Source organism: Mesoplodon mirus (assembly GCF_964341445.2).
Source record: "Mesoplodon mirus genome assembly, chromosome: 3".
Taxonomy (NCBI): Eukaryota; Metazoa; Chordata; class Mammalia; order Artiodactyla; family Ziphiidae; genus Mesoplodon; species Mesoplodon mirus.
This window is the reverse complement of record NC_138978.1, coordinates 161,254,591-161,264,896: the sequence shown is the minus strand read 5'-3', so window position 1 is coordinate 161,264,896 and position 10,306 is coordinate 161,254,591. Positions and strand designations below refer to the sequence as shown.

The following is a 10,306-nucleotide window of genomic DNA, read 5'->3' as shown; positions in this document are numbered from 1 at the left end:
TAGATGAGGCGAAGGTGTGCAGACTCCCCAGTGGTGGGCTGAAATCTCCTGTGAAGATGGCCCAAGACCTGACAGATCTGGGAAGAGCTTTATGAATGAGGGAAATAGGCTAAGTGCTTCTCCATCTTTGCCACTCACATCTCTCCATCTTGGTACAAACTCCCACGGCCTGCCTGGTCTGGGGGGAGCGTGGCAACCTTGTTTCCTTCCTTTTCCAGAGGATGCTGGAGGGACCCCCTACCAGTCAGCTTCTCTCTTGCTTGCACTTTGAATGGTGCCCTGGAATAGAGGAGTTGCGGGGTTAATGCTTTGAAATTGAACTGTCTGCATGGGATTCATACTCCAGGAAAGTTTTTCACTTGCTTCCTTGGATTCTTTTGGGTTTCTAGTCTGCAGGTCACTTCTTACAGGAAAACATGTAGACCTTTTGGCTGCACCATCTTAACTCGTGTGTGTGTGTGTGTGTATGTGTGTACGTGTACGTGTACCTTGTACCCATGTGCCCAGTGTGTGGGGCTGCACGTTTCAAGTACTGTGAGATGGCTGATTTCATTGTTGGTGAAATTTGGGGCTTGGGCCTCAACAAAGTACCACAGGAGTAGAGGGCTAGTGACAAGAGCTCACGTCTAGGAATGTCTAGGCTCTGAGGTGTGGTGCCCAAGGTGCTAGGCTGCCAAGTACCTGAGCTCACAGGGATATGCTCACAAATGACCAGTAGATGGTGCTCTAACAACATGAAAATATGGCTGCTCTCCCTCCTGGGCTGGAAAGGGATTTTAGGAAACCGGTTTCCAATCAGAGTTATGACCAATTGCTGATTTTTTACATTTCCATTTGTGGGTCTTTAAGAGGACACTGGAACTAGGGACATAGGAAGGCGAAGGCCCACCAAGTTCCCCTTACAAAGAGCATTACGGCAGTGACCTAATCTGAAGTTTTTTCTAAGGATCCTCCTGGATCTTGAGGGCCGTAGATGTGTTCCCAGTTAAGCATCTTCCCAGCGTGGTCCCAGGAACATTTGGCCACTGATCAGATTCAATTTGAGGATGGTAAGCCCAGCATTCCCATAGGCTTAGCGTGATTGCATAGTTTCTTCTCTCTCTGTTTTTTTTTTTTTGCGGTACACGGGCCTCTCACTGTTGTGGCCTCTCCCGTTGCGGAGCACAGGCTCCGGACGCGCAGGCTCAGCAGCCATGGCTCACGGGCCCAGCCACTCCGCGGCATGTGGGATCTTCCCGGACCGGGGCACGAACCCGTGTCCCCTGCATCGGCCGGCGGACTCTCAACCACTGCGCTACCAGGGAAGCCCCCATAGTTTCTTCTCTTGATGTTGAACAATTTGGGATCACACTATTACTGCCCCTGAGAAATTAGTCTGGGTATTGGAAAAAGCCATCAAGTGAAAGATCTGTTAGAAGTCTAAAATCTGCCTCTTATCAGATGTGGACAAACTGCTTAACATTTCTGAAACTCTAATTCGTTCACCAAATCAGGGTTGTAATACATGTGTTGCCAGGCTGACCTCAGAGGTTTGGAGTTAGATTTACATAAAGTGAAAACTATTGAAGACACATAAGATATCGTTCAGCCATTAACATTGTAGACCTCTGGGGACTGGGAGAATGGGGGCATCAGAAGGCATGGAAGAAGTTCACAGATCTCAAAGGGCTCAAGAGCTGTGACAGCCAGGTGGGGGTGAATATGAGAGTGTGCCTTCTTCCCAGCATTACTGTCCTTAGGCCAAGTCCATTCCCAAAGCCATCTGTGCCATCACGTTTGCCTTTGTCCTCTTGGGCTCCACCCTCTAGGAATTCCCAGTTTTTAACTCCCCTACAGAGGTGCTCATGCTCCCCAGCACACTTTACATCATCCCCAACACATGCATTTGTGATCCCTGCCTCCTGAGAAGGTAGGAAGGTTAAGCCTCAACTGCAGTGGGTCCTCACATTTCCGTGAATAACATCCTGTCTTGGGAATTCTAGGTCCGTAGAATTATAGCAGCAACAGAGAACACAGGACATTGTAGAGAGAGCAAAAGGAATTAGTACTGGATCTCTGCTTAGTAGGTGACATTGAAGACACAAGCCAAGGGTTCCTGATCTTCCGTGAACTTCTTCCAGGAGGCAATAGGTTGGTGAGCCCCACTTCCTCTGAGAATTAACAGGCATGCCACCCTCTAGCCTGCAAAGGCCAGGACACGAAGCAGAGGGATGAAGTTGCAGCATGAGAATGAGGTCCGTAAGGCATTCTAGCCAGTAAAGTTATACAGTCTAATTTAATCCCAGAAGCATATACTTTATTTTTATCATCATCTATTTTGTTCATGATGGTGCTTTCAGTTCCTAAAACAGTGCCTAGGCCTCAGAAATATTTGTCAAATGACTTGAATGAATTTTGTGCTATGGGTTATGGTCCTACCTTTGAAAGCATGGATTTGATCATTTCCGAAAGTCTTTTCTAATCCTGTATAGTTTACAGGGCTACTGAGACAGCCACTTGTGACTGGTTCTAAATGACTGCCAGCTGACGGGACTCTGGGTTCACAGTATCGCCTTCCCTTTCACTCTGACTAGGTGTTCAGGCAGAAAAGGACTCTCCAATTGAGGTAGGTCGAAGGACTGAGTAAGGCAGTAATGGGAAAGCAAAATACTCTGACTCACCTTGAATAGTAATTTGGCTTAAAATGGGCCTTCCTGAATCAAAAGGTCAACACGCCATGCCCAAGGGCAGCAGTGCCTGCTGGGGGAGGACGTGTTGAGACCATAGCTTTCGTTTTCCAGCACCAGAGACTTTCCCTTCACACAGACACACACTCACATACATTCTCACACAGCAGACCCGTGTCAGTGCTCACATGGCCTTGTCCAGCACACACACACATCCACCGAGGAACACACGTGCCTCTCACTCAGATGTCACCTCTCTTCTCACCAGTTAATCTCACACACCGACACTGCCTTCCACACCCACGAATCCACGCTCACCCATGATTTCCAGCCTCCGGGCTATGGTCAGTTCTTTGTTTCCTTCCTCTGCCCACCCCCCCCCCACCCCCCGCTTCTTCCATGGCTCAGGTGGGGAGGATTTGGATAGGGCTGTGCGTTCAGGCCAAAGCAGGGGGTCAGCTGGTACCTATCTTCAGTTCAAACCACTGACTCACCTGTGCGCAAGGGCTTGGTTGCTAAACCCAGGGACTCGTTCTCTGGGGCGTGAAGTCCACCATTCCCGCTTCTGCAGCTCAGACGCTAATTCTATTTTTTCTTCGTTATTGGGGTGGGTTTGAGGAAGTCAGTGGAGAGGACTTGGGGGTAAAAGATAGGGGTGGGAGGATCCCCCTGATTGAGAAGGTAGTTTTAGCCTAGAACTCACTACCTCGGAACTCAGTATCCCAGAGATACAGGGCTCTATTAGAGCCAAACCCAAGAGGTCGTCCCAGATCGCTTTTGGAGAGGGGCGGGGTGCAGAAGCTCCCGCCAGAGCTGGCTCCAACACCAGAGTGCGGAGCCCCCAGAGGTCCTAGCGTCCCTCGTGGGACCTCCAGGCTGCTAAGTGGGGACATGGGCAGAAGAGGGTGCTGCCTTCTCTGCGGAAACCCTGGGGCAGCGCTCTCGGAGCCTGGGAGGTGCGGAGGCGCGGCGACCCGGCCCCGGCGCAGGGCGCGTAGAGCGCAAAGGCTTGACTCCCGGCTAGGGCGGCGGCGCGCCGGTCACTGCGCGGAGCACAGCCCCGGCGGGCGCCTCTCGGCGGGGACAGGAGGCGCGAGAGCGTGCGCGCGTGCGTGTGCGCCCCCGCCAGGCCTCGGCTCTCAGGCGGAGACTCCGCAGCGCCGCCAGCTGCGCCAGCTTATTTCCTCTCTGCCGTACTTGGGGAAAGGCGATTCTTGCCTGGGTCTTTGCAGAGGGGGCCCGCTACCCTCTGGCTACATCGATCAGTAGCCCAAGCCAGCCTCGGGTCCCAGGAACCTCCTGCAGCTGTTGGCCGGGTCCTTCCGGCTCCATCCCCGCCCCGCCCTAGCTCGCCAGCCCCGCCCCCGCTTCTCCTGGCTCTTCAGTGCGCGCCTGGCTGCGCCTCTGCGCTCCGCTCGCTCTCCCCCTCCTGGCCTCGCGTTTCTTCTCCTCTGCTCCTCGGAGTGGGGCTGCCAGGGTGGAAGAGGAAGACTGAGTCGGTAGTGAGCAAGTTCGGTCCTTGGACAACTCCCGTGACAGGCTACCGCTGGGCTCGGCTGCAACCTGTTCCTCCCTCGCCCAAGTGCTCGCCCGCCCGCTCGCTCGCTCCCTCGCTCCCGCTCTCCCGCCCTCTCCCCGGCGCAGCCGCGGATCGCTGTTGCATGCTGATCCGGGGAGGAGGCGGCGGCGGCGGCGGCGGCGGCGAGCGCTCCGGGCGGATGCTGGCACTCGGGCTTCGCGGCTCTCTGGATGCTGCTCAACTTCTCTCCCAAGCGCAGGAGCTTTGAAGTCATTTGTCCCTCTCCGGTTGGATCGACTTCTTATTTTGATATTTTGGGCGTTGCGGTTTACGCAGCAACCTCAATACCGCTCTCCCCCGCTCTCTGCCTTTCTCTCTCTCAACCTTTGGATTCGTCTGTGCTGGCAGATTTAAAGACCCAAGTCTTGGCTGTGGGATTTCTCAGATGGACTTGCGGGGGCTGGCGTTATAAAGCATGTCACCATAACCTCGTCCTTGTCTTTTTTTTTTTTTTTGAAAAGTTCTTTTGTTTTCATTTTCCCCCTCCCCCCACCAATAAATTACCAAACTGTTACCTAGCGGGCCGGTGCCTGCCTCTCTCCCAGAACTAGGTGGTGCGTCTGCCAGAAGAGGAGCTATGTTTGAAGAGCAGCCTACTCCACCCGTCTCCTCTCCAGTCCCTGAACGCCACCACACACTGGCATTTTGAAAAAAAAAAAAAATTGCCTCCAGAAACTGAGCACACCCAAGCTCTTCCCCCCTTTTTTTCCTCCTTGAGGAATGGAGCTTCGCAGAGGTTGTATTTAGATTCAACAGTTCAGAGCGGCGGGGTTGCTGCTGCCGCCTTTCCGAAGAGCTCGCGAGGCTCCCCGGAGGCGGTGGTCCCCGTGTCCGTCTGGATGCGGCTCTGAGACTCCGTGTGTCTTTCTGCTTGTTGCTGTGTGCGGGTGTTCGGCCACGATCACCTTTGTGTGTATTCTGTCTGTTTAAACTTCAGGATGGCTCGCTTCGGGGAGGCGGTGGTCGGCAGGCCGGGGTCGGGAGATGGAGATTCGGACCAGAGCAGGAACCGGCAAGGAACCCCCGTGCCGGCCTCCGGGCCGGCGGCCGCCTACAAGCAGTCGAAAGCGCAGAGGGCGCGGACTATGGCTTTGTACAACCCTATTCCCGTCCGGCAGAACTGTTTCACCGTCAACAGATCCCTGTTCATCTTCGGAGAAGATAACATTGTCAGGAAATACGCCAAGAAGCTCATCGATTGGCCATATCCTTTCTTGCCCACCATCACTCCCCTCTCCCCCTTTGCATTTCTTCGGGTAAGGGGGGAAACCTAGCATGGAATTTGCACCCCCATTCCTTTCCTGGTGCCGATTTGCCTCTTTGCTGAAGTGCACTCTGTACTTTGGTGCACCTAAGAGGCAAGCTTGGTGCTGTAGAAACCGATGTGGGCACTAGTGTTTTGCAAGGTAAGACTTTTGTTGGTTTTTGATATTTCCTGCGTGGAAGTCTCCAGCATCCCTGGGTGCGTGGTGTTGTGATGTCTGCCCCTTTCGCGGCTGGGCTTTATTCGATTCTCAGCCCCCTAGTCCCTTCACAAGCTGCATAGAACGGGTTGCCCCTAATCTCTGGGTTTTCTTTCATACTCAGCCCCCCCCCTTTCCCTCCCTTTAAGCCATCCCCTTTGCCCCCATCCCCACCAGCCGGGAAGACACCTACACTATCTGCTTGTAGGAAAGTCAAGACTCCATGAGGGCATTTATCAGTTCAGAAGCTTCAAGAGCTCTGAGCCAAAACCCTGTAGACAAGTTGACAAATGGATAAATAACGCAGGCGTTTGGCTTGGGACCCAGCTAACTCTGCTGGGGACCGAGTTTAAGTTCCACTGGAAATGGAGCGAATGAGCATGTCAGGGGAGGCAATCTCTAATGACACGGCCCAAACAACGCAGAGTTCGGGCTCTCTTCTCAGCCATGAAAGAGCAGCTCATCAGGGCCCATCCCTTCCTTAGTCCTGGGTTGGGTACTCCTGCCTCTTACTGCTTCACCAGCTGAGTGATTCGATAGTGCCCAGGATCCAGGCAGATCTGCTGGGCCTGAATTCATCAGCGGGATGCTGCATCAGCTGAGCCCAGAGGTGTGCAAGCAGTCTGTCTGTCCCTAGTTCCAGAGGAACTGCTTTCCACAAAGAGCTGGTGGGGGGAATCTCTGATGGTAATGGTGTCAGGGTGAATGGGCATAGAGGGAGGTTCTTTGCAGGTTTAATGAAGCGCACCAAATGTGGGCTGCTGATTAGGCATCTCACTGCCTCGTTCTTCACTAAGAATATGGGCGTCTGGCAAGGTCTCTACGAATTGGGGGCTGCTGGATGGTGAGGGGGATGAGTAGGGAGCAGGCCCGTGGGATGGTGTTATATATGGGGGTAGGCTTGGAGACATGGGACTTTGATGCCTGTGGAGAGAGATTTCTTGGGAGGGATGCACCTGCAAAAGAGGCCGCTCCTCTTCTTCCTGATCCTCCCTCCTCCCCACCCCCACCCTCCAGGTGTGCAGCAGGGAGACAGCTGGAGCCACGCTGGGTCTCTAGTAGCAGCGAGGCTCGTGGCTCACTCCCCTCGGGGCCTGGGCATCTCCCTGCTACCCCCACCCTAGTCTCTGGCCTCCCCCTCTTTCCTCCCTAGTTCCCTGCCTCAGCAGCATGGCGATTGGCTGGCTCGTGGTGCTTCTAGGCAGTACCCCTCATTAGAAACGGAGGAGCATCTCTAGGCAGATATTCTTCCTGCTGCTGCTCGAATCCTCCCACAGCCCCCGCTGGCTGGGCTTCTTCTCTCCTTCTCCCTGCACTCCCCCCCACCTCCTACCCGCAGAGAGTGACCCTGGGGCCAAACAGTACCAGAGTGAAACCTGCCTAGGGTGTGGGGGACTGGGGAGGGGGAAGGGTCCGGTCCCTGCAGTCCCGCCCGCCGGTGCGCTGCACAAAGCGACAGCTCTCATTGTGTTTTTCGTGCTGCGGCTCCGAACACTGCTCTAGTCAGGTCCCTACAGATTTCTTCAGCGGCACCCCCTTCCCCGCCCGCCCATCTTCTACAGTTCTCTAAAATTTCCCACCCACCAGGTGCTGCCTCTCTTAGGGGCCTGTTTACCTAGACAGGCGTCCTCCCGTTTCCCGGCGGTAGACAAAGCCGCCCAGCCACCGCGCGGGTGGCAGAGTGTGCCCGCAGCCAGCGTTGGTACCTCGGACAGCGCCACCGAAACTGCCCCGCGGCTTGGGCGCCACTGTCCCCGGGCTTCAGCACCTCGGGCACTTCCGGCCGGGCCCAGGCTCCCGGGCGGGGAAATTAAGTAGGTTTCCTACCCCACGCGTTCGCCGCTGTTCACGTTTTCTCTTCCGCTGCAAAAACGCCGCCTTTCTAGCAGGTGTTGCGAGCGGCGCAAGGTGCGACTGTGGGTTTCACCGCGCTCTTTCCTTGTCTTCGGCCAGAATGCACCAGAGAGACTCAAAGGAGAGACTAGGGAGTTGATTTCGGCATCCTCCTCAGTGCCTTGGCCTTGAGCCCCGTCCCAGTGGTCTCTTCCATCCCCATAGTTGGAAGTTTCGCAGTGCTTCTACAGCATGTAGGCTGTTAGTGTTTGGAGAGCATCTGCTAAGGTGTGTAGTGGAGCCCTGTTCGCAGATTTAAAATACACCATGTTTGCTCTGTATTCCTGGCTGTACAATGTAATTGACTAATATATATTCCCTGTGGTGGTGACCATGTGGACACATTGTGCTTCTGTGGGTTCTGCGTTTGCTCTAATACCGCATATAAGTTCCTAGTCTCACGCCTCTTCCTTTCTAATTCCTTTCTGGAATTATATTCCTTTTTCTTACTGGGAGTCAGTGTGAGCACTGGTTACCAGTAAAGCTTGGGAGCTAAGCTGTCTGGGTTCAAATCTCAGTTCCTTCACCAGCTCTGTGACCTTGAAAAGTTACTTCATTTCTCTGTGACTCAGTTTCCTTATCTGTAAAATAAGGATGGTAATAATGAGTTACTGGGAGAATTAAATGAATTAATATATGTCAGCTTCCTAGAACACCGCCTAATTTCCTGTAAACACTAGCTATTATTATTAATAGAGTCCTTCAGAAATTGCAGCATACCAGAAGGGAGGGATCTTAGTTCTAGGTGAACGAAGTCTTCTAGGCTTTTGTCTCCCACAGACAGCAAAGACCAGCATCACCTGGAGGCTTGTTAAAAATTCAGAATCCCAGATACAGAGAAGAAACCAGTGGTTCCCACAAGGGAGAGGGGCAGGGGGAGGGGCAAAATAGGTGAAGGGGCTTAAGAGGTACAAACCAGCAGTTATAGTATAAATAATTCACAGGGATGTAATGTTCAGCACCGGGACTATAGTCTATGTTTTATAATAACTTTGTATGGCATGTAATCTATAAAAATATCGAATCACTATGTTGTGCACCTGAAACTAATATAATATTGTAAGTCAATTATACTTCAATTAAAAAAAATTCAGAATCCTGAGCCACACTTCAGATTTACTAAATCAGAATCTGCATTTTAATAAGATCCTCAGGTGATTAGTATGCCCGTTCACGTCTGGCAAGCACTTCTGTGCTCTACGTAAGGACCAGATTTTCACAGAAAGGAAGGTTCAGGACACATGTCAGGACCTGTTTTGAACTGTCATGTTCATATGCAACATGCTTGAGGATTTTGATTATTCATGTAGTACACTTTTTGAGATGTCTACGTCTTTTATTGGCTGCAAAAAGTCACTGTAGAACTAGGGGGATAATATGTACTTCTGTGTGCTGTGTTAGGGGTCTCTGAACACCACATAATACTGGTCTTTAATCAGATTAGGCTGAAAAGGTCCGTTAAATAGAAGGAATGATTTAATTTATACTTGCCACTCTCTGACTTGGCTGGGGGTGGTGATACCTCATCCAGTTATTAACAGGGAAGGTCTCATTCTTATGGGAAGAAATGCATAGGATAACCTAGATTTGGCAGGAAAAATGGTGGCAAGTCAACAGCCCACTCTGAATGTGTTTCATTTTTCTTGGAAGCTACATCTGCACAGGGAGATAATTTTATTTTCTTATGGCACTCTCTTCTGCAGTGGATGCCATAACCTTTTTGAAAATGCTAATCTGATTTAAAATGTGGTATTACATTTTATATGATTCCTCTTTTTCTTTTTCCCTCATCTAATAGATCTAACGAAAGGGTTCTCTTTTTCTCAGGGAATTGGCTGCTGTGCATGTCACCCCGCGTTCACTGTGTCATAAGCTTACTGGCTCTAACCCTTCTGTGCCCAGGCCCAGTTGCCCTGTGGATCTACAGGGTCTCCCTCATGGTTTGTGAGATGTTCCCCACACGTTTGCACTTTTCCAGGTTAGAGGATGAAGGGAAGAAATGGCATGTCTGACTTTGTGCTATTGATGGGCAGTGGGAGATTTCTCCCCCACTGATGGTGTGGGTTATCTCAGCAGGGGAGCACATGTTTCATGTGGAAATGAACATGGTTTAAAGTAGGAAGATCAAATGTGTTTGTAGCCACTGAGCTGATGAAGCTCATTATAATGAACCTGTGGATATTCATTCGTGATTTCTTGTTTCAGAGAATTTCTTTACAGCCCCAAAGGACTCTGGCTTTGAGTCAGAGGTTATGTGCTTTATTGTGGAGAATTCCCCATTGTCAATTATCCATTATTTTTGGAGGATTTTGCTGAAGATTACTGGAAGCTTTAGTTCCCCAATCTCCCATTATGGCATATACTTTTCTCCTGTTTTGTTGCCTATAAGTATATTGCATCGTGAAAGATAGTAGACTGTAATCCTGGCAAGAATTTCAGGTTTGATGTAACTCTAATGGCTCATGAGTCAGAGCACCTTGATTAGGACAGAGGGTGGCAGCTAACAAGAATGAAGTCTGTGATTATATCCTGTGATCAGATAATGCAGAAAGTCTTCACATCTTCTGTGTACCTGGGCACAGAGGCAGTGAAACAGATAGCGACTGTAACTGACACTGATGCTGCGGGATAAAGGTCTTCATTTTCTGAGTCTCCCAGGACAATCTCCATGTTGCCTAGTGGCTTTGCCCTTGAAATAAGGTGTG

The 10,306-nt window shown here is 51.5% G+C and overlaps 1 protein-coding gene across 3 annotated transcripts in view; it reads left to right on the top strand.

Moving 5' to 3' along the window:
- Positions 1-4,962: 4,962 nt before the first annotated feature.
- CACNA1E (calcium voltage-gated channel subunit alpha1 E) overlaps positions 4,963-10,306 on the top strand; it is a gene marked incomplete at its 3' end in the record, with an annotated part of 300,753 nt that continues 295,409 nt past the window's right edge. For all 3 annotated transcript variants that reach the window (XM_082612461.1, XM_082612460.1, XM_082612459.1), the window contains exon 1: positions 4,963-5,449. In XM_082612461.1, the coding sequence (XP_082468587.1) occupies positions 5,184-5,449 (266 nt within the window). In that variant the 5' untranslated portion in view covers positions 4,963-5,183. The remainder of the gene's footprint in view (positions 5,450-10,306) is intronic.